Source organism: Podarcis tiliguerta (assembly GCF_965153285.1).
Source record: "Podarcis tiliguerta genome assembly, chromosome: 2".
Taxonomy (NCBI): Eukaryota; Metazoa; Chordata; class Lepidosauria; order Squamata; family Lacertidae; genus Podarcis; species Podarcis tiliguerta.
The window spans coordinates 52401649-52426440 of record NC_139535.1 but is presented as its reverse complement, the minus strand read 5'-3'; the positions used below and the strand labels follow the sequence as shown (position 1 = coordinate 52426440).

Genomic DNA, 24792 nt, shown 5'->3' with positions numbered 1-24792 from the left:
ATCCTCTGGACTCCCACTGAGCAGCAGGTGTAGCAAAGGTGTTCCACAGAGCAAAAGACCCTACAGAACCCTACTATCATATAGACAAGTCCAGGGCTGTTAAAGGCACAGCTCAGCATTTCTGAAAGGACAAGCACTGACTGCTTTGGGGATCAAATACACGATTACTCTTTGGCAACAGAGACTTCATTAGGGACCTCATGCTCTAGGGCAGTGCATTTGTATTGTGCAGCGGCAATCATCAAGAGGACACTTATGAGCTGGAAGGTGTAGGGAGTTTTTAAAAGTTTCCAATCTAGTAAAATCTAGTTATATTTAATAATAATAATAATAATAATAATAATAATAATAATAATAATAATATAATTTATTTATCCCCCACCCATCTTGCTGGTTTCCCATAATACACAATGGTATATTTTATGAAACTATGTATAAAGTCAGTTTCAAACAGAAAGCTTCTCTTTTGAATCAATGAATGTAATGAAACGGAAGATAATTTACGGCCTTGAAACTGGTACACACTAAGTATAAAAGCTGCATAGTAAAAGTACAGAAGGTTATTTTTGTGTGTGAAAAGAGCTGAAATAGCATTGTATGAATTCATTAAATACATGTTCCTCTGAACAATGCCACCTGCACAAGCTTGTGCGATTGGTTGGTTATCCTAGACTGCAGAGTATTTCTGTGTCAGGTAGGTCCTCTTGTTGCTCATAATAAAGAATTCATCCTTATTTGTGCATGCAGTTTGCAAAATGATTTGGAAAAAAAGTGAATGATTCTTGCATCCTCAATCAAGGATAGTCCCAAAACACTAAACCTAGGGATGGACAAATAGGTCGGCTTTGGTTTCTCTCAGTTTCTCATCCCCCCACCCCAGTTTCAAGTACAGTTCTCCCACATTTCTGCATGAGTTTCCTCCTTGCTCCATACGTGCAAAAAAGCTACACAATGGTGATCTGAATCTATGGAAACATTGGTAGAGATGTATGAGGGGAACCAGAAGTGGACTGGTGAGAATACAGATTGGAGCCAAGAGGTGGTAATCCAGTCATGCAAGCCTACAGCTTCTTTCTTCTGTCCTGCTCCTAATAGTATCTAGCATGCACATAACATCCGAAGAAGCAGCCTTGGTCAACGCAGCCTCCAGGAACAGGCCCAATGATCCTGCACACCTGCCCCTCCCCTGCTACCTGTGTGGATCCACAGCTAAAGCACCTCCACGCTTGCAAGAGGTTTATTTATAGCAGATGACATTTCCTTAGGTAAGAGGTTGCCACTTACACCAGAAGGAGTGAAAGCGTTACATTTCTAAAATCAGCCCCTGCCCTCCCTGCCACGTCATGCCTGCCCCTGACAGGTGCCAATTATGGCATCGCACCACTGTAGACACAAGCAAGGGAGCAAACCGCCCACTCTGCAGTTCGTCTCAAATGACAGAGCCTAACGATATAATTGGAGTGATGTTGAGGAGGAGAGCAGAAAGATAAGAGGCAGCAATTTAATCCTGCAGGTGTGTAAAAGGGAGAGTGTGGGGAGAGGTAAAGAGGATAAGTATTTCTGTACATTGTTTCTGGGCTACAGAGAAAAATACACAGACACTCAGTGCTGCCACTCTGCACCCCATGATTGGCAGTGGCCATATCTGAGGCCAGCTGTGACTACAAGCAAGGTGAGATCATTAGAGGTGGCTCAGTGGACTGCAGCTTGCATGGCCCTGTTTCTGAAGAATGGATGGGGGAGAAATTTCATTCAGTTCACATTTAAAGGGGAATTTGTCCAATCTGCACTTTCCAAAACTATAAGCAAACCGAAACCCAGAAAATGTGGGTTACTCTATCTGTGTAATGTGCATAATGTGTGCATAAAAATGCATATATTTGTGTAAATGGATAAACTGTATTAGAATGGAGAAAACTGCATTATAATGGACAAAATTGCATGCACAATTGTATATATTAGGAAAAATCTGCACCAAAATGTTGATGAACTTTCATGAGGGTTTTCTTCTTCTTCTAAGAATAATCACTGACTGATGGGGACAACTTAACTTAAGTCTGGAAAAATGAGAAACTGAGAGAAACCAAAGTTGACAGATTTGCGCATCCCTGCTTAAAAGCATCACTGGGCTGGAACTATGTACATCTCGACTTCTCAACATGTTACATTTTTAAGGTGGCAATCAGGGCCATAATAGACATAATGTGGAAGATTTTTCATTGGTGCTCAATAAAAAAAAAAGCAGTCACAATGTACTTCAACTTTCATCAGAGCCTCAGCACTAGGATGGAAGGTCAACCCTTCTCAGCCTTGCTGTTTTCCCAATCAAAATCATCTCATCCCCATGCAGCTATTAGCTTTGATGGGGGGAAATTCAAGAGTCTGTATGTGTCTTATATCCCCAGCAATCCCCAGCAGAGCTAATAGCAGCTTTGTGGAAGGGGGTGATTTAGATCGGGAAAATGGCACAGGATTAAAGGGTTAATTATACCCATCCTCCAGTGTTACCACCAAAAAAAAACCTAAAAACTAAAAACTAAAAACTAAAAAACTGACTCCCTGCTCTGAAGTGGTGATGGTGGGGAATCCATTTCAGAATTTTTGCATATCAGATCAAAAATCTCCTGTGTCCTTTTGGGTTTTCAGATCTCTTTGCAAATACATGCACCATAGAGGCAAACTTTTCAGAGAGCTGATCAGCTGTGGCTCCCTACCAAGTATAAACCAGTTTTTTCTGTTGAATAATATGTGAAATTACCTTTAGAAGAAAAGACTAAAGTTTCAATCGTTAAGCATATTGTTATGCTCATCTGTTGTTCTTTTTTAACATTAGCTTCTTTATTTATTAAATTTCTGAACAGTGGTACCTCTGGTTATGCACTTAATTGGTTCCGGAGGTCCGTTCTTAAGCTGAAACTGTTCTTAACCTGAAGCACCACTTTAGCTAATGGGGCCTCCCACTGCCGCTGTCTGATTTCTGCTCTCATCCTGAAGCAAAGTTCTTAACCCGAGGTACTATTTCTGACTTAGCTGAGTCTGTAATCTGAAGCGTATGTAACCTGAAGCGTATGTAACCTGAGGTACCACTGTACTGCCCTTCATCCGACGATCACAGGACAGCTTACAATATAAAAACACAGAATATGTAGCGTAAAGGTAAAGGGACCCCTGACCATTAGGTCCAGTCGTGACCGACTCTGGGGTTGCGGCGCTTATCTCGCTTTATTGGCCGAGGGAGCCAGCGTACAGCTTCCAGGTCATGTGGCCAGCATGACTAAGCCGCTTCTGGCAAACCAGAGCAGCACACGGAAATGCCGTTTACCTTCTCGCCAGAGCGGTACCTATTTATCTACCTGCACTTTGACATGCTTTCGAACTGCTAGGTTGGCAGGAGCTGGGACCGAGCAATGGGAGCTCACCCCATCACGGGGATTCGAACCGCCGACCTTCTGATCGACAAGTCCTAGGCTCTGTGGTTTAACCCACAGCGTAGCATAGCAACAAACAAAAACAATAGCCCCTCTACAGTTTAAAGGGCCATCAATTGTTTAATTGGCCATTAGTTCCCTACAGTGAACATCTCATTTCGCCAAACAGATGGAGTGACTCTGCAGAGCTTCAAGACCTGCTAGCATTTCAAGTTGTGACATAACACTATGTCCAGGCACATTATTGTTTGAGGGGGAGGTGACTACCACCACTGGGCATCATGGGGCCAGCCAAGAATGCCCCTGGGAATGATATTGTATGGTGACACAGCATCATTCCCAGGGGTGTTCTGTCCCAGAAATGCAGCAGGACTGCTAGAGGCACCAGGTTGCTGCTTGCCGTGTTGGAAAGCCTTTTTTATTATTATTAAGAAAAGGAAAGAAAGGAAAATGAAAATGCTTGACCAAGAGTCACCCTGAAAAGTTGCCAAAAATTATCACCCAGTTTTGTTGGGCGACAGATGGTCTGACGTGGTAAAGGACAGTTCCTGAAATCCCATTCCAGACAGAAAAAGAATGAAAAAAGAAAATTGAGGTGGGGGGAATATTTGGCCCCGTTTGAATCAAGAGCAAAGAGCAATCTCCCTAACAAAATATGTACCTGGCGATTTTGTCACCAACTACTAATGGAGTTTTAGCAGTGATTCTGGCTCCATTAATCCTCTCTGGTGTAAGCTTCCAATTATACAGTAAGACTTTTTTGGAAGCAGTTCCCACTGAAATCAAATTATTTCCAAGTAAATGTAGGGTTCTGCTTCTCTCCCACAAAGAAAAGAATGGGAATTTAGTGTGAAATGAGAGATTGCTTAAAATGCCGAACATTCTGAAGAGAGGGGAAGGAACTTCTTAAATTTGCTCATTCTGTGAAGCTGAAAAAAAAGACCCAGCTACCCAAATCCTGAAATGAAAGAGAGTATTTTATATCATTCTTTCCTCTAGATCTTTACCCTTCATCTACTCTCAGCACTCCCAAAGAGCCCACAGACTCTAGCTGCAAAGAGTCCACAGACTCTTCTTCTCCAGTTGTAAAATCCAGCTTGCCAACAGGGAAGAGTGGTCAGAAAGAAGAAGAAGAAGAGGAGTTTGGATTTGATATCCCGCTTTATCACTACCCGAAGGAGTCTCAAAGCGGCTAACATTCTCCTTTCCCTTTCTACCCCACAACAAACACTCTGTGAGGTGAGTGGGGCTGAGAGACGTCAGAGAAGTGTGACTAGCACAAGGTCACCCAGCAGCTGCATGTGGAGGAGCGGAGACACAAACCCGGTTCACCAGATTACGAGTCTACCGCTCTTAACCACTACACCACAAAGTAAAAAAAGCTAGTTTTACTCTGCACGTATGACCTAAGATGGGAGGCACAGATGAGTTCTGAAGCTGTTGTCTTCCTTAACTCTGCACCACTTCTCAGATGTTACTGGGCATTCCTGTAAGTCAACAAGATGAATGACCCGCTGGAGTCTGTCCAATACACTGCCAAGGATGTGCTGCTGAAAATGATTCAACTTAGCAACACGCCTTGCAATGATCACACTGCCTCTTGTTGACATTGTCATTTCATAAAGAAGTTGCATGTTATTTTGCTTAGAGTAGAAGTGGGCCAGAGCCTGGCCCAATAACACTGAATAACCCTTAGTTCTTTACGTTGTGAATGGGCGAAATCAAGGAAAGCAAAATGATTATTGTGAATGCTTTCCCACTACAGAGATCAATTAACTTACAATTGCAAAGTTGACAGTTCTATCACCTATCACTATTGTTGTAAATGGTCATTGTATTTATTTTGCCTATTCAGCTTTTGTTGAATTGTCACTATTTGTGCTTTCTGCATTTCCCTCTGACCTCACAGTTTCCAACCCCCAGCTCCTTACCTAGAACTGAGAGTTACACTTTGTGCATGATGAAGTGCACTCTAGCTCACAGAAGATTGTGCTATAATTTGTTAAGTCTTTGAGGTACCACAAGACTCTTTGTTGTTTTAATCATGAACAGAAAGCACACATGAAATCCTTGCAATCTGTTTTGGACTGAGTTTGGAACTGGCACATTAGAGCTGTGAACACTTAGGATTTGCTCTTACCAAAACACATGTGTACTCATTTATAGGAAGTGATGTTTTTATTCAGGACATTTCCATCTAACAGAGTCCGAAATGTTAGGGGTGGGAAGCAAGAAGTTTTCAGCCAAGGGCAGAAGACTCCTTTGCACAATCACTGGTGTATTTGTAGCATCATTTGCAGAGAGAGGGGACCAATCAACGTTAATTTCTCTTTAAACTGCACATAATAAAATGTACGAATAAATGTCCACCCGCACTCAGACAGAAAAAGCTGTTTTCCAGCGCAAATGCTTCCTCACAACTCCTTGTTGCAATGAGGGAGACACAGACCAAATTTCCCTTGCAACATATTTTTTCGTTGGGGGGCCGTTATAACAGGGACTGATCTCTTTGGTAATTCTGAAAAATGATGGGCCTCTTTGGGTCAATGCTCTGAACAGCGCAGGATCTCAAAGCAGATGCTGCAGCAGGCGGCTTGTGAAGTCCTATCAGATCATTGACTCTCAAACTTAACAAACCCTAGATGTCAGGGACTCAATATTCTCTAGGTCAGTGATTCTCAGTCACTGTTTGTGGCCTGCAGCCAAGTTATAGGAGGATTCTTGGCTTGGCAGGCACATATGTGCTTCAGCTCTATGGCCTTTTCAAGCTTTTCTGTTAACTGGCAGGTACTCTTTCAATGAGTTTGAAGCATGAAGAAGACTGAAACTTCCCAATAGATTGTGATACAGAGACTGTGTACACATCAGACATTGAAAGCACATTTCCTGATCTCCTAAGAATCTGGCGAACTGTAGTTTGTTAATTGTGTTGGAAACTGCAACTTTGCGAGGGTAAACCGCAGTTCCCAGGAAGCGCTCTCTCTCTCTCTCTCTCTCTCTCTGTGTGTGTGTGTGTGTGTACATGGATGTGTGCTTTGGATGTATGGCATGTATGCAGACAGACAGTGAACAAATATGGTAGGGATATTTTTGCCTATCTGTTCCTAGTTGTTCAGGAAGGAGGGAAAGTTGTCTTTCCACTGATATTAATATGAAAGGAGAGCAGGAATTATTTGTCCAGAATTTTGTATTCTGTACTGAAGAAGAAGCCAATTTCTCTACCATGGTTTGTATCCAATGCTAGTCCTAACGAGATTAATGGATCAAAATTAGTCATCTCTATTAATTTCAATGGGTCTCCTTTGAGTAATACTAGTATTGACTACAACCCCATATTTAAGATTTATGGAGAAGTGCCAGGTATTTTGCACTTTGGGGTATTTTCTGTTTGTTTGTTTTTTATTGTAGTTTCGATAACCATGGAAATTTCTCCTGAAAAACACTGGTCTGAAATGTGTGTCCATTGCTTCCTTGCTTCCCTTGACTACTGCTTTTTTAATACCACTTTGTACCTCACTGCCGCTTTCCTTTTTCCTGGGTTTGGCACATGGCTGTTTGCAGCTAATCAGGAACCAGGTTGTGAACAGGGAAATGTCATCACAACACTATGTAGCTGATCAGATCTGGCTGCTTGAGAAGGCTGCTGAATGTGTGATAGAAACTGAAGTTAAAAAATATGCAGGGAGTGCTGGGAAACTGTTAAAGAGGGGAAGCTGATTGGTTCAACCCTAAATGAAACCATTTCAAAGGAAAAAAAATGCTGGATATCTGTAGTCAAGTCAAGATACGTTAAGAGGCCTCCCTCCCTCCCATCTTATTTTATTTTTGTTCTTAAGACCTTTGTCTGAGAAGGGGCCTTGTGCAGATTGACAGCCTGAACACTTCTAGGCTGACTTCAGTCAATAAAATTTATCAGGCACAATCCATCAAGCCCTGCTCCATTTAACATCAATGGGGCCACAAAAGAATCATTCTTGGGGACTTGAACTCATCTTGTTTATGTTTAGGTCTCCTGGCTGTGTTTTTAAGGCTGCTTTCTTACTTCACTTCAGATGATCACCCTCAGATTCCACTAGGACTCAGCAACTAGCCACTTTTGCTCCGGGTGGATGAATAGGAGAGGGGGGAAACCCTTTTCTTGCATTATAGCATGCACAAAAAAGTGTAGAAATAATGCTCTCCCAGCACTACAAGCCTAGCAATAGCTTTTTCCACAGTAAGGGAGAATAATAGGTTGGCTATGCAATGTTTACTTTTTAATTCCAGCAGATGTACTCAGTGTAAACGCACCATATACAAGGGTCTTAATGGAGCAGCTCTAGTGGCATGGAAAGATTCAGAGCCCAATTATGTTTTCAGGAGCCTCTACCAGTATACAACACAGCTGCAATTCCCCTTAAGGGGCAACTCAGTAAGCTAAATCTGACAATGTAATAACACAGAGCTAGATTCTCATCTTTTCTATATTATTGCATTGCATATTTAGAGACGAGAGCAACTTGAGATTTCATGGGCAAAGGAACCCCTAGGTTTATCTAATTTGCTGTCCTCCATATCAGAGGTTACACCACTGTATTCTGTCATTTCCAGCTTGAGTTGATAACAAGCCAAAGAGAGAGAAAGGAAAGGAGCTGAGCAGTACTCAACAAAAGTGCACACTCAAAAACTAAAGATTCAAAAGCAAATCATTGGTTAACAAAAGAGCAACTCCTTAAAAGCAAACTACTATTTACATTTTACCAGAGTCAGGAAGGATAGCATATTTTAGAACGTTTTACTATTTTTCTTGCAACATTTTATTATTGCCCTGGAAAGGCAATGCAGTATGTATTTGAAAATACTGGATCATCTATAATGCTATTGCCGTCTTAGAAGCTTGAAACCTTTTCATTCACTTTGATATTCAATATTTCTTATGGCATGATTCAGTTTTAGCCATGTGTAATTATTTGTTAAATATAGTTATTTGTTTCTGTATGTTCAGTTTTGTTGAGCATAACTCTGTTGAGTGCACTTTTACATGCGGTACCGGCAGCATTTTTATTTACAAAGGGAGATACCTTTTTTTTCTTCTTTAAAGCAGTGATAAAGAGCCTGGTGTTCTCCAAATGTTGTTGGATTCCAACTCCCATCAGCTCCAGCCAGCCCTGTAGCCAGAGTGGGGTGCACTGTCCCCCTTGAGCTAAGCTCTCTCTCCCCCCCGATTTTAATGGTAACATACATTTATAATTTATGACATGACAGACAACAACAGCCCCATTTAAAGAATGGCAGCTTGTTTTAAAAACAGGAGCAATGTAAGAACAGGACCCTCTGAAAAAAACACACAACACGCGTAAAGCAGGGTGCCTTCAACCAGGTTGTGGAACAGTTGAGAGTATCTTTATTTGGCCTTACTCTTTATTTTTTCTGATGATGAAGACTGAGAAAGTTTAGAACAGGGACAGATTTATCTAACAGGCCATTCAGGTCCTGGCCCTGGCCTAGTGCCCGTGAGCTTCATAGTACAAGGCTTACAGAAACATAAAGAAACAAAAAAACCAAAAAAAACCCAAAGTCTACAGAAACAGGCACATCTTTCACATTGGAAATGTGTTGTGACATCTATTGAACTCTATCAAAATATCTGAAGGACACTGGGAAAGCTGGGCATATAATGAAGTATTTGAATTAGGTATGACCTGTAGAACAACAACATTAAAAGTTTACTAAGTAGCCTGCTGAGACCCCAAGTAATTTTTGTGTGGTGCATGAAAAAAAGTTTGAGGAGCACTGATTTTTGCCATAGACCAATAAGCCATCTAACTACTGTCACCTCCCCAGCTGCCTGTGTTGCTTCTAGCACCCATGCACTGACACCCCTTTCCTACTGTTTCTTTTTACCATCCTGCCTCTTTCATGGCGGAATGTGCCATTGCTCTTGCTTTCAGCTCTAAGAAGAAAATGTTCATTAATTTTCACCCAACGTTATCGTTTTTATTCACTACTTCAAAGTGCCGGAACCAGTGTGTGCAATTACAGACCCCCCCGTTTATCATTATTCTGTTGCAACATTCCCTTGTGAGTGGTTAATTTGTATTCTTTAGGACTTGGTACAATCTGGCTGTCTCCATTCATATGTGAATATAGTTACGCATACAAGCTGAAGGAAAACACTGGTGGAGCTCAGCTGAAGCACCAAGAATCTTGGTTTCCAAGTGGAATCGTGGTACTTCAAGGGAAGGGGAAACAGCCACTCAAATTCCCAATTGATCTAAGACAGTTTATGCTCTCCTCCACAGTGACTGTTTTGGACTATCTATCCAACATCTATAGCAGTACAGCTCAGGAAGCCCTGCACTGTATCATTTCTCACCTTCTAGAGCAGCCTTTACTGCACGGACAGGAATCAGTGACCCTGCAGATGTTGCTGGACTACAGTTCCTAGCATCCCTAACTATTAGCCTTGCAGGCTGGGGCTAATAGGAGTTGGAGTCCAACAATAATTTTCTCTTAAAAAATAAATAGAGGGAATGGTGATAGTCTGATAGCCCTTCTCCCTGAAATGTATATATTTTGATATATGAGATATTTGATATATGAGATTTATAAGGGTGATATTTGGCAATGCAATTTTATGTTTCTGAATCTCAGTATCCTTTTTTAAAAAATGCTGCTCTAATGTCTTTGCAACCAAGAATACTTCTCGAAAACCATGAAGTCACAATATCCATCTGAATTACTAAACACACACATGTGCGCGCATGCATACACACACACACACAATTCTACCAAGCCTAATTAGGCTGCTGACAGTACAGTTGTAAGATGTTTGACAGCAGCATCACTGAAAAGTTGTATTTCTCTGATGCTTTGCAAACTACCTGGTCTTTGTCATGTATAGATTTCTACTAAGTGATGAGCATCCTCTTCACTAATGAATTAGTCCTGATCCTAAAAGCGTTCTAATTTGTCTTGACGCTGCCTTTGATTTTGACATCAGAACAGGCTTTACAGAAATCACCTGTCTCTTCTATCACAACTGTATTGCCATGGGAATCCCCGCAGAGAGGCACTGATGTTATTATAAGAATTAATTTAAGCTAGTAACGAGGAACTGAATTCCAAGTGAGAAACGAAACAAGGCTGAATTTTGCCATGTGTAAATTGAAGATTGCTCAGAGGGCTCAGTCACACGTTACACAGCACGGAGGAAGTGGACAAAGATACATTTTCCTCATTCTCTCATTATATCTTTTTAGAAGCCCCCCCCCCCAATATGTGGAATGCTCTCCCTAGAGAGGCTTGCCTGGTACCCACTTTAATGTCTTTTCACTATCAAGTCAAAAGACTTCTTTCCCCCTCAGGCTTTTAAACATTTTTAAAACATCTCTTAATATCCTTTAATATCACTGATATTATAATTTCCCACCTCTGCAGAATAATGACAGTTTGGCTGGTTCTTCTTTTTTTTAAGTAGCTTTTGTAGCTTAACCGAACTTTATTGGATTCATTGCTGGGTTTTTAATTTGCGTCACTCTCTGTTGGATTTTACAGCTGGATTTAATCTGTTTCTGGGTTAGTTCTACGGATTTATGGTTTTATTAAGTTGTATTTTGTTGCTTTTATTATGTATGCAGCCAAGAGAATATATTTTGCTAGGGGAATCAGAAATGGAATAAAATAAGACTACCCTATAAAAATGACTGGTGGTAGATTCAGGAGGTCAAACAAAAGGAAGTACTTATTTGCACAATGCATAATTAACAGGGATTTCCTTTGTGTTAAAGAGCTCTAAGAGCAAAACCCTGTTGCTGTTGCTGCCTATGATGCAAGGATGGGGTGCCAGGAGGACTGAATGCCTGGCAGTGTGACTGCATGCATGTCTACACAGAAGAAAGCCCAACTGAGCCCAGTGGCGCTTACTCCCAGGAACATGAGCACCAGTTTGTAGTCTGCCAAGGATTTGGGTTTTCATTTTTTGGTCTCTTCACCTCTCCCTCACTATACCTCCTTGCCTCTGTGTTCCCTGGCATATGCAAGCAATTTTAAGGCAGGGCGGAGGGGTGTTTGTTTGTTTATATAATATCTAATTTGTCACATTTGTTGTTTTTGAGTTATACAAGATGATAAATTGATACAGAAAAACAGGTGCCGGTGGGCGAGAGTTAATGTGTGCATAAACACATGGGCACTCTTATATGGTGAGCCCAGATCAACCTTTAGTACGAAAGCTGATGAAATGCTAAGGCTCATGCTGGTTTAGGCACATGAAATCAACTTGTGTCTCGCCCATCAACTTGCTATGCTATCCATGTATGCAGGGCAACTGATTATGTGCTGTTGTACACTTCACTAACACTGTACAGGCCTACATGTTGTTTGCAATTCTAATAACAATGTTTGTGGCCTGTATTGTCCTAATTACAGCCATCGAGTCTGAAATCACAGTGCCTAATCAGGGGCGTTGCAGCCCATTTCTCCGCTTGAGGTGAAACAGGAAGCGCCACCTTGCCCTGCCACTGCTGCCACTGCAGTTCCTCCACTCACCCTGCCGCTTCTGCCACAAGCGGAGAACCAGCACTGGCGTTGGCACCAATTTTGGGTGAGATCTTGCCCGACTTTGGTGGGAGCCTTGCTTGTTCTGCAAGATCTCGTGTGACTTTGGCTGATCCCAGTGCCACTTCTGCAGAGCTGCCACCTTGGAGGCTTCTGTCGCCCGAGGCAGCCGCCTCAACCTGCCTCATGGCTGAGCCAGCTCTGTGCCTAAGGGCCGAAGAGTGCTCCAGTTCATCTCCATGGGGTATTAAATCAGAGAAAATGGTGCCTCCTTAAGTATCAGCACTGAAGACAACTGGTTGAGGGTTATGTTAGCAGAAACAAACTCTGTGGAATGCCTCCCCTCCATTTCCTCCAACACAGCCTTCCTCAACCTACCGCCGTCCAGATGTTTTGGACGGCAACTCCTATAAACTGTGCTGGCTGGGATAGTGGGAGCTGAAATCCAAAACATCTGGAGGGCACCAGATTGGAGAAGGCTGCACCTAGTTTCAGAAGTGTGTACTGCACTGGAATTTCAGGTAGTTGCAACAATATGCAGAAACAAATGAACAAGAGCCTGCTATTAGACTGCCGCATCTCTGCTTTTATAGTTGCACTGGTTATAAATAACAATCAGTCTCCTTCGCTTGTTTGCTTCTCTTTTTTTTAAGGGGAAAAACACACACTTTGCCAAAGGTACTGTGTAGAGATCTTTCTAGACCATTTATTTTTAAATTACCAGCCAGAGGAGAGGAGGGGGAAAAAGGGGGGGGGGAATCTCAGACCGATTGCTTATCAGAATGAAATCCAAATGTCACATTAGTTGAGAAAGTTGGGAGATTAAATTTTCCAATGCCCTTCATCTGCTGTTGACATTTTGGGAGCTTTGCTCCCCCCTCCCTCCCTCTAGCGCCTGCTTTTCAGCCTTAATATCTTAAACACACACACACACAACCCAAACAAACCCTGCACAAGAGAGATGGCTCTGCAGACTTGAATGTTAGAAAGCTTCTTAGAAGTGGTCTTTTTTGGTAGGTTTTAGTTTTGACCTGAGGATTGCATCTGGCTCTGTGACTGCACATGCAAGGTACTTGTAAGCTTTGTGGGATAAGATTTTGACTGGAAACCTTGCTTTAAAAAAAAAAGTCATTAATTTAAGCAGGTCCACTGTTATTATCATTTAATGAATGTTTGCTGGCTTATGGCCTGCGGTTCTTTGCTTTCAGCATGTTTTCCTCCATCTCTTGAAGAGCCACAGTATTATTAAACCCAACACTACAAAAACCATCATCAGCCTATACCTCGTCCGATATTTATTTTAATCAGGTTGGTTTACAGTAAGAAGAATTTAAGAAGAAAAGCAACAAGTGGGGTTTGTTTTGTTTTGGCCTCCGTGTTTCAGGTGATGGAGTCAGTCAGTCAAGCTTTCCCTTCTACCGAAAAGGGCAGGAAATAATTTTACAAAGGAACACTGACATTCTAATACCATTTTGTGATTCCAAGCAGTAGCTTGATTAAAAAAAACAACAATAAAGGAAAAAAGCCTCACCCACGATCAATCTCACAACAAAATCAGCATTGCTAGCGGTATCAGGCTGCCAAAGGGTAATAACACTTTATCACATCTATTGCAAATTCCATGCAATAATGGTATGCTATTTTAGAATTAACTCCTGCCATGCCAGATCCCAGCAGCCTTAATTTTGTGGAAGGAGATTTCTGTTGTCCTTTTTTGATTCAGAACTACAAGGGTACTTGATTTCCAGTGCCTTTGTGTATTTGACCCTGGACAGCACCAGGGGTGCTGCCACCACATTCCCACATTGGCAAACACAGTTGAAGAAGAAAAAATATATATCTGCTGCTGGGTATTACAAATGCATATCCCTCACCCTCAGAATTTGTTACCTACGTGAGATTATGGATTTCCCCACCTTCTTTTGTGTCCTCCACAGCCACCCACCCATGTGCAAAATAGTAAGAATAATAGTAAGAATAAAAAAAAATCTAATTGGAACTTTCAGCACAGCATTACTATCAACACACTTGCCTTCTCTGGATAACTCTCCTATAATTAGCTAATTATTCATGGATTTGCAGAGACTGGGAGAGAGCGCTTGGCAAGTGATGGCTGCTTTTGTTTAGAGTCCTGTCAAATCCACCACTGAGCATGCAGCCATTTCTCTCAATCCTCTCCCATGCCTGGAATGCAGTGAGATGCAGATGAACACTTCAGCATGCTCTCCCCAAGTTGTCAGTTATTAACAGTGTCTGAGAATGGCCCATCTCCTATTAATGAAAATCTACCTACAGCTCCATGCCAATCATCCTGTTCCATCATATCTGAACATACTACCCTCCTGGAGCAGCGTGTACCATACCAACCTGGAGGCTGCAGCAAAAAGGGGGAAGCAGCATGAGTGATGGTGCCTATCAGAAACATTTGGCTCCCTTATTGAAAGTGCAGTGACTTTTAATCAGGTACGATTCAAAGTGCTGGTGTTAACCTAAAGCCCTTCAGGGTCTGGGACCAAGACATTTGAAGGATCACCTTCTCTCTTATGAGCCGCACCATGAGCCTAGATCTTCATCAGCAGTCCTCTAATGTGTCCCTGTGGTCCTCCAGATGTTGCACTAAAACACACATTATCCCTTACTATTTGCCATACTAGGGGTGATGAGAGCTGGGTTTCCAACAACATCTGGAGGGCCATAGGGTCCCCAGCCTTGAGCTATCTGGTCGTAAGTATGGTTTAAAGATAAATAACTATAAGAAGGGAGTGCACAAGCTTTTAAGGTTCCCACCTGGATAGTAGACTTGAGAAAGCATGCAGATCACTTGATCACAGTCTTCCACACTGTGTCGAGATGCAATGCATGTCTATTTAAATCATTGCAGTTATTTCTAGGTTTGCATTTATACCTATGCATTAACATACACAAACCTCTTTTTTGGTGATGAAAAAGGGGCCACTCTGTGTGCAGTTGTTTTCGAAGTACAAAACTGATGCCGTTGAAATCAAAACTAGGTCCTGTTTCTCAGCATGGTCAGTTATCTGCAAAGTGGTAGCCTTCCCCCCTCCCCCCAATAATATAACACAGGTAATAACTCTTAGTGGGAAATGGTGCTTGAGAGAATACGCTTCTTGTGCTATTGTGGCCATTTTTACCACATCGGAAATTCACCAAAAAGAGAATGGAGGCATGCTGGTGTTGTCTGAAATAACCACAACCGCCCAGCCCTCATCTCAATTTGGCTTCACTTTAAAAAACAACAACAACAACCCATACACTAGGATGGAATTTGGAAGCAAGAAAGGGACAGTCGTGGGAATTTGCTTACTGAAGCAGGCTGCTTCAAAGTCACTTCATGGCAAAGCTGGCCCTGTACTGATCTTCATTTTTCTTTCCAAAATAGTGCCTTGATCTCCATTAACAGATCTGGGATTGTTTATGTCCCCTGAGTGTGAGAGAAGACTAGCTGTGACTCACAGGGTTCCCAAACGTATGAAGCATTATTTATATCCTGCCTGGCATGTTGTTCTATCTGTGTTTGATATGCCATTAAGCAGAGTGGCGGAAATATTATGATTTATTGGTAAAGTGCTTTTTTATATATTTCCTGCTGGCCTGGTATAAATATCTGATATTTATAATAATTACACCGACAGCATCAATTCATGATTCTAAGGAGACCGTCTGGCTGCCATGAAATTGATCACTTTTATGAACTCCGTTTTCAGGCAAGCATTGACAGCTCCAGTGCCTCCCATTCTCTGGAGTCCTCAGCAGTGCAGTTCACAAACTCCTGCTGATTGTATGGAAACCCATCCATTTGCATTGCTTAACACACCCATTGATGTGGCCGCCTCCAATGCATCAATCACTTTCCTTGTGACTTGAATTTCAACTTCCTTTATAAGAAACGAAAACGGGGGTGGGGTGGGGGTGAGGGGAAGCTATATAGTAACATCCATTTGCTCAACTTTCCAGCAGTTTCTCTTGTCCCATGCCCTTTGCAATGGTAATATGTGGAAAGTTAATCTATTTGTACCCACTGGTGGAGGAATGGGAGTGCGGAGGGAGCGGACCTCCCCCAGCACCACTATTCTGGTAGGGTGCCATCGCTGCGCCCACCCGGATATGCGCTCTCATCCTCCGCGCGCCGGGTGCCACGACCCCACAGGCAGCGCATCACGCCCCCAACGCCCCTGTGGGCGGCATACCACGCCCCCACCTGCTCTCCGTGCCCGGTAGTGGAGGATGCAGCTTCGCCACTGTTTGTACCGTACCTGGACTGCCCAGTTCTAAACATGTTTAGTGGTATTGACTTCCAGGCAAATACGCGGGTGGCGCTGTGGTGTATACCACTGAGCCTTGGGCTTGCCGATCAAAAGGTTGGTGGTTCGAATCCCTGTGACGGGGTGAGCTCCCGTTGCTCGGTCCCTGCTCCTGCCAACCTAGCAGTTCGAAAGCACACCAAAAAGTGCAAGTAGATTAGTAGGTACTGCTCTGGCGGGAAGGTAAACGGCGTTTCCGTGCGCTGCTCTGGTGTCGGTGTTCCACTGTGCCAGAAGCGGCTTAGTCATGTTGGCCACATGACCCAGAAAAACTGTCTGCAGAGCGGACAAACACCAGCTCCCTTGGCCTGTAAAGTGAGATGAGGGCTGCAACCCCAGAGTCGTTTGCGACTGGACGTCAGAGGTCCCTTTACCTTCACCTTTAAATATGCTTAGGATTACAGCAGCCTTTAGGAAACTACATGACATGTACTTCCATGATTCTTTTCAAGATGAGGCTAAGGCTGCAGTCTGAATACTGCTGTGGAAGAAGAGAGGCTCTTAAAACTCTTTCCCCAATGTTGCTTTCCCACCCTACCCCAAGCTGCTGTTACTCTTGTGCACGGGATGGGTGGGTGGCTTTTCTCCCTATGGGGATGATTTTCACCAGAAAAAGCAATGCAAGGGAGAAAGGTTTAGAAGCCCCCTTTTCTCTTCCGCACCAGTCCTCCACTTCTGATTTCAGCTTCAGCATCTGATTTGTCTAAAAGACAAAAGCCTATCAAAAAAGTATTACATGACATACAAGATCCCCCCCCCCCCGCTATGATGCTGATGATGATAGCAAAGGACAGCCAGCCAGTTAAGAAGGAGAAAGAAATCCAGATTATACGGATCCTATTTGATTGCAGAGATCAATCTGACTTCAGCAAGGTCCCTCTTCCCTAGGAGGGAATTTTTCTCCATAGTCTCAAACAGCAAGGAAAATAGATAGAGAAACGTCTTTGGATGCAGTGGAATTAAAGAGGCCTCTAGCCATTACTTTCAACTTCAGCAGCTTGTGCATGAAGGGTCAAGCTTTCAGGCTTTTGCCTGCAATTTCTCACATCAGTTGGCCATTTGTACCAGCACAGTGAGGCCACCAAAAATGACAGAAAAATGAATCAAATACAAACGTACTCATATTTCGCTAAAGTATGGAACCGGGTTATTCTGTGATTTAAAGGATCAGACCCTTTGGAATGGCAGATACAAAGGTTCCCCTCATTTATACCATAGAGCACATTGTTTTAGCACACACACACACACATGCATCCTGGATCAGCCCAGAAAAGAAAAAGCCCACCTGTTATTTTTTTAATTAAAAAAAAAATACTAGGAAATTAACAATTTATCAGTCACCAGAGTCAGGTACAGAAAATGAAAGCTATTGCATATGGTGCGGTAGAAATCCACAAAGTTCTAGTGACAGCAGCAGAATGGTGGCAACTTAATAGAGCTGGGGATCTGGCTGGAGAATTTTGGCCTCCTCTATGATTTAAACATTGTCTTCCAACCATAAACATAATAATAAGACTTGCAAAAATAACTGTAATTTTATCCCGTTTTGCTAGTGGCATCCTATAGCGAATGTTAGTTAATTTAAACACTTCTTTGTGAATAAACATTGAAACCCTCTCCTGCTGGAAGAATGAGTAAAGAGGAATTTTAAACTCTCCTCTCCCTTTTCTTTCTTTTTACAAATATTGTATATCTCGAGCTCCCATTTACACACAATCTGGCATCCCCATTACCTTTTAAAATTAAATTATTATTTTTTAGAGGTCCACAATCAGAATTACATTGGGACGAACTAAAGGTGCAGTGAATAGGAACCTCATTTCTATTTCTTTCTGCATTTATATCTGGCATAAGCTTCTTGAATAAAGTCACAGTTTTACTGAATAGGCTTTGTCTGTCTGAACTAACTTCATTTGAGGGAGATCATGCTCAATTTAAATTTTAAAATGAATGTTAACAAAAATGGAGGATCTGTGGTTTCTTTCTATTTAGTTCTACTGCAGACAATTCGGTATCTTTTTAATTTCATCATCACCATCACCATCATCTTTTCTTTATTTGTTGGAAGAAAATTAGCTGGAATATTGCTGAGTGTGAAGCAATAGGCTTAGGCAGAGAACGCTACATGTGTTTTCAATAGGCGAAGGACCATCATTTTACAAAAACCAACAAAAACTTATCTGAATCTGTAATAATATCAGACACCACCATCAACAAGCATAAAATATACTGCTCTGAGATATTAATAGTCCTGGAAACTGATTTCCTATCCCTTTTCCACCTTCTTACAGTTTCAGAGTTCACAGGTTGTCTGAAGGTTGATTAATTTTTAAACACTGAGAGATTTCATGCTCTAGTATTCATGAGAGCTATGCAGGAAAAAAACCAAACCTGACCGTGGAAGTTGATAGACACCATAGGTCTGCCAGGGATAGTTCAAAGTACCAAGTCAGTCTCATTTTCTTAAGCCTCCTCTCTTAATTCTGCATTGTCTCCTGGAGTAGAGTAGTTAGGTTCATGAGGTTGGGGCTAGAGCTGGGTGATTCCTGGTTTTCAACATGACAATACATCACCAGCTAAACATTGCAATATATTGATATATCTCAATGTTTGCAGTAAGGATGGAGCTATGTAGAGGCATTGGCTGGCTTCACAGTTTTTTCTGCATTGTGATTTTTGCCAGTGCCTGCTCATGTGATTTGCTGCCCCCCACAGGAGGCAGGGGGGAGCTGAGCCAGCAGAGCTAACAGGGGCTTCAGGAATCGAGAGAAGCATTGGCTGGTTTCACAGTTTTTCCTACATTGTGATTTTTACATAACACACTCACCCACACACCATGATTTGCAATATATTGTCAGGTTAAAATTTATGAAACTGATATAACGATATGGACTTCAAACTGGATTTGGAGGATATATAAGGTCCCAGGGCAGGTTACAACAATTACAATGAAATATTACCCAGCCCTAGTTGGGGGCTTCTAATCTATGTGATCTTGGTATGTGCCCAAAGGTTTCTTCCATCGCAGTCTAAGCTTGTATTCTATATCTTCAACACAAAGCTTCCTGAATAAAAATAATGTTCATGTTGCAGCTTCCTCATGCAATATAACCCTACCAGCATTGTACTGATCCAGCATTCTCATCACTATCTAACGTGGATGTGAGGCCTTCTGCTTGCTGTGAGGATGGAATTTTGTGGCAGCCTCAAAAGCAGATAGCAGTGAGCCGATCACTGCTATTACTATCAGCGAGGTTAGTTAATTGCTGAGGAGTTATGAAGTGTGCTGGTGCATCATACCCTCCAACATTTCTCCAATGAAAATAAGGATGTCCTTCCTATTTACTTACTTACTTACTTACTTACTTACTTACTTACTAACTTACTAACTTACTTACCCACCCTGCCCATCTGTCTGGGTTGCCCCAGCCATTCTGGGCAGCTTCCAACACATATAAAAACATAATAAAACATTAAGCATTAAAAAACTACCCTATACTGGTAGGGTATACTGGTAGGGTATACATATGAAGGGCTGCCTTCATATGGCTTGGGGGGTGGGTCAGATAACTCCATACCCTCCAACATTTCTCCAATGAAAATAGGGACATCCTAAGGAAGTTGAGCTAAATGATGTGCGTGCTCCTGGTTGACCTTAAAAATCCATCTATTATTAAACTAATCACCTGTACACTATGTGACTGTAGGAAATCTTACATTTCTGCTCTTTACAGCACCATAAATTCTCAAAAGCAAAGGAACAGGCATGCCAGAGTTAAAGATTTACCACCTTGTGCTCAGAAGTATGAATGATTATACACATATCTGAATGTGATAGGGAAATGCTCTTGGTTGGGCCTGTGGTCTTTCTCCATATTTTGGCTTATTATTATAAATTAATTACCTGCCCTTCACCCTAAGGTTCCAGGGCAGGTTACAACAAATACAATGAAATATGAAATACAGTTTTAAACAACTGAAAATTACAGAAATAAGGTGGGTCCTAAAAATATACATCTCAAGTGCCAAAAACCATAACCTCAGATATTGTTCTCTCTCATATTCTGTTTGCTGCCCATTTGGGTTTTAGCTGGCCACTGTTCATATAATTAGGTTTGAAAAGGGTATTAGAAATGGCTCTTCAGGCAGTTACTGCCAAGAGCTGGTATCTACTCCATTCCAACAGGTACTGACTTATCTAGTACAGTGGTGGTCCCATGTTACTACTTTTTAAAGGCTATGTAACATCAACTACACCGGACCCCTCAGTCTTTGATTTATAATGCTATGAAGTTTAAGGAGAACAGCTTTGTCAAAAGCAGGCGCCAAAGGCTTTGTGTCCTCTCAGCAAGCTGAGGCAGCTTAATATCTGTGCTTCCTTTTCTTGGCCACAGGAGAGGGCCCAAGGGCACACCTTGCTTCAGCATTTAGGCCACCCAGGAAGACTCCAAAGCACTCCAGAAAGCTCTATAAAATGCAGCCATTTCTGGGATGAGTTAAGCCCAGTGGCCAATGCCTGGGAGTTGTTTTGAACAGAGCTCTATTCACATTGCACACAGTCACTAGCAAAGGCCTATTTCCTTGGGGAACTGAAGCTCTTTGGTTTGTACTTAACATGCTGATTGCCAGAATTACAGGATGGCTGTGCCAGGAGGAGGGTAGAGAATTAGATTCTGTCTCTAATTAGATGTTTGCTCTTCATTTGAATTTCAGATGCCAGCTTTAATTTTAGAAACTTTCCCAGGAAGCATAGTGACTTTCTCTAGCAAAAGTGCACCTGGCTCCTTCAGGCTTTGTCTGATGGGCTGTCACAAAATAAGCACAGAGTGGAGCCAACCACAGTCACTCCTTCTCTAGGTCCAAGGGGCAGACCTACTGCCTGTCAGATTTCTGGAAGTATCATTCAGGTAAGGGAAATCTTCCTATGTATATCTACTTAGACGGAAGCACCACTGACTTCAGGGAACTTAGGTAAAGGTAAAGGGACCCCTGACCATTAGGTCCAGTCGTGGCCGACTCTGGGGTTGCGGCGCTCATCTCACTTTAGTGGCCGAGGGAGCCGGTGTACAGCTTCTGGGTCATGTGGCCAGCATGACTAAGCTGCTTCTGGCGAACCAGAGCAGTGCACAGAAACGCCGTTTACCTTCCTGCCGAAGGAAGTATTTATCTACTTGCATTTTGACATGCTTTCGAACTGCTAGGTTGGCAGGAGCAGGGACCGAGCAACGGGAGCTCACCCCGTTGCGGGGATTTGAACCGCCAACCTTCTGATCGGCAAGCCCTAGGCTCTGTGGTTTAACCCACAGCGCTACCCGCGTCCCTTGTTGTCAGGGAACTTACTCCCAGTTAAACTTACAGAATATCACAATGGTGGACAGGTATGCTTTCAAATGTGATTGCAGTAGATCTCTTTGGCCTTGCTTTTCTGAGCCAACATATGACCTGCTCCATGCTATGTGAAAGGGTCTGACAAACAGAGATCTCTCTTCTGGAAAGAAAGATATTCCTTTCAGAATAATCAGTCAAGAGAGGGAATATGCATCAGTCATATGTTTCATTATGTTTGATTGGCAATGTAGTCATCATTTCATGAGATCAAATGTAATCTCGTAGACTCTACAGTTTAGAGTTTCAAGCAGCATTCAAAGAGACCCCCCCCAGCATTCAGTTGGCAAGGGGGTGGGTTTTCTCAAGTTCCACAATTCACTCTGAAATAGGGATTTGAAAGGAAAAGCACACATTTTCATCAGAAGTCTCATGTATTTGGATGAAAGTGTTGTTTCTTAATTTAAGAGCTCCTGTGTGATTTCAGTGTTTGCTGCAAGGTCCTATTGTCATTATATGTTTGCAATAAAACGACATGTTACACACAAATATAAGCTACACAGATATAAGATGGGGGACATGTGGCTTGCCAGTAGTACATGTGAAAATGATCTAGAGGTCTTAGTAGACTATAAGCTTAACATGAGTTAACAGTGTAATGCAGCAGCAAAAAAAAGCTAATGCTGCATCAACAGAAGTATAGTGTCCAGGTCAAGGGAAGTAATAGTACTGCTTTATTCTGCCTTGGTCAGACCACACCTGGAATACTGTGTCCAGTTCCGGGCACCACAATTTAAGAATGATGTTGACAAGCTGGAATGTGTTCAGAGGAAGGCAAACAAGATGATTAAGAGTCTGGAAACCAAGCCTTATGCTGAATGGTTGAAGGATCTGGGTATGTTTAGCCTGGATAAGAGGAGACTGAGAGGAGATGTGATAGCCATCTTCATATATCTGAAGGGCTGTCACATTGTTTCCTCCTGCTCTGGAGGGTATGACTCAAAACAATGGCTTCAAGGCACAAGAAAGGAGATTCCAACTAAACATCAGGAATAACTTTCTGACAGTAAGAGCTGTTCAGCAGTGGAACAGAGTCCCTTGAAAGGTGGTGGACTCCCCTTCCTTGGAGGTTTTTAAGCAGAGGTTGGATGACCACCTGTCATAGATGCTTTAGTTGAGATTCCTGCATTGCAGGGGGGTGGACCAGATCACTCTTGGGGTCAAACTATACAGTTTTATGATTCTATGAAAAGAGGTGGAATGATCTGAAATCTTCATTTTGCTTCAGTACCCAGAGCAGAATTACATTGCCCATCTCTGCAGATGTCTCTGCAGATTTTACTGTGGTATTCCATGCCTATATTTGACTGAAACATGTTCCCTTACATGTGTTATTGTATTTTTCACAAGGCTTCATGGGAATGTGTCTAAGATGAACACAATTTAAAGAGAAAAAAGGAGTTTAAAATAGTCAAATAATGCTGCCAAATCTTTTATGAAATGAAGCAAACACAAAAATGTATGCCTGCTGTGATTCCCTCCCCCAATTCAGTTCCCAAGATCAATAAAAACAACTTTATCCCACTTTCTATTCTCTAAGTGCCTCCTTGCTGGAAAATATTTGTCATAAGTAAAAGGAGTTCTGAATTCTCCTGAATTTAACCATTATTGCTTCTTTCTATTACCACCCAATGAGGAAATATTAGAACTTGCAATTCTATAACAAAACCCCATTTTGTTCACTGCCTTAAGTGTAGATCCTGTGCTTTGGAGCCAGTCAAATTACTCTGAGCTCTAAACAAAGGTGGCAAAGTAGACAGTGGAATTCTAACTTGAAGGAAATAACATGTGAAACTCATTCAGTGCATAAAATATAAGTGAAGGACAACTGGAAGACACTTACATATTCTGTGTCAGCCTTGGAGTCATAGTATTCAATATCCTCCTCCTACAGAATAAAAGGGAAAAGGTGTGATTAGTACAGTACACAGCCCAGGCCACAGGAAAGAGGTTTTTCAATGTCATCAGTAGGCTTGCCAGCATTTCATTTTAACAAGACTGACCTGTCTGGGGGCTGGGGTTTCTGGTGAGTTCTAGCATGTTAAAGGCAAAGTTCATTGCAAAATGTTTTGGGGCACTTATGATGTTGGTATGGGGAGGCACACTGGGCTAACTCTGTGCTTGGATTCCACTGAAGGGTTAAAGAACCATGATGGGAGAGCAGCCCCCACAGGGGCCACTGCAAGTTGGCCACATTCTCTGTCTTTGGGTGTCCTGTTTACCTTGGCTCAAAAGAGCTTGCAAAGATTATCTGAAGGTATCTGAAGAAGTGTGCATGCACACAAAAGCTTATACCAAGAACAAACTTAGTTGGTTTCTAAGGTGCTATTGAACAATTTTTATTTATTTTTATATATTTCAACTGCGTCAAACCAACATGGCTACCTACCTGAATCTTGCCAAGAATGTTTGGGTATTATTATTATTATTATCAACCCAAACACTCAGACAAATGCTAAGGCTGGCATACAGAAAGGATTCCTGGGAACTAAGGGATGGCATGACCTGATTTCCCCTCCATGGCAGAAGTAACTCCTTATTTTAAAAATTGTTGTTGTTGTTTAGTTGTGTCCGACTCTACAGGTATTTTAAAAGTAATTACTTTAAAAATAAATTCTTTTCTGAGTTTGAACCACATTGATGTCAATGATATCAATAACTCTTTTTCCTTTTCTCCTTTAGACTAGGGCATTTTTACTGGGGTGAAATGCAGTAGCACAGCAAGGGTTGCCAGCACCTGGGGCCATGCAGAGGGGTGGGTGGGAGTAAGGGCACACACATTCAACTGCCTAGCGGCATCCACATCACGGAGGAGATTGCAGTCACAGAGATAAGGAAAGAAGAGTTGTTCTGCTGTCTAGAGAGGTCACTTCCTGGTTTGCACGGGGAAGCCAATTTCAACAGAGCCCCGTGATGGATGCACACACAGCACTGGCTGTTGAAAATTTGCACCCCCTATCAATTTTGCACCTGGGGCAGCCGCTCCTGCCCCCCCCCCCACTATGCCACTGGTGAAATGGATCTATTTCTCTTCTACTCTCACACTTGTTTGCCCATAATTCAATTTTGTTGTCTCCACAATGATCGTCAAAATTATTTTAAAAATACTCTTCATAATT

The 24792-nt window shown here is 42.2% G+C and overlaps 1 protein-coding gene across 4 annotated transcripts in view; it reads right to left on the bottom strand.

The window, feature by feature from the left end:
* The window catches only part of CACNA2D2 (calcium voltage-gated channel auxiliary subunit alpha2delta 2), a 513315-nt gene that overhangs the window by 153201 nt on the left and 335322 nt on the right, over window positions 1-24792 (bottom strand). For all 4 annotated transcript variants that reach the window (XM_083429356.1, XM_083429357.1, XM_083429358.1 and 1 more), the window contains one exon: window positions 23517-23561. In XM_083429356.1, coding sequence (XP_083285482.1) covers window positions 23517-23561 — 45 coding nt within the window. The remainder of the gene's footprint in view (window positions 1-23516; window positions 23562-24792) is intronic.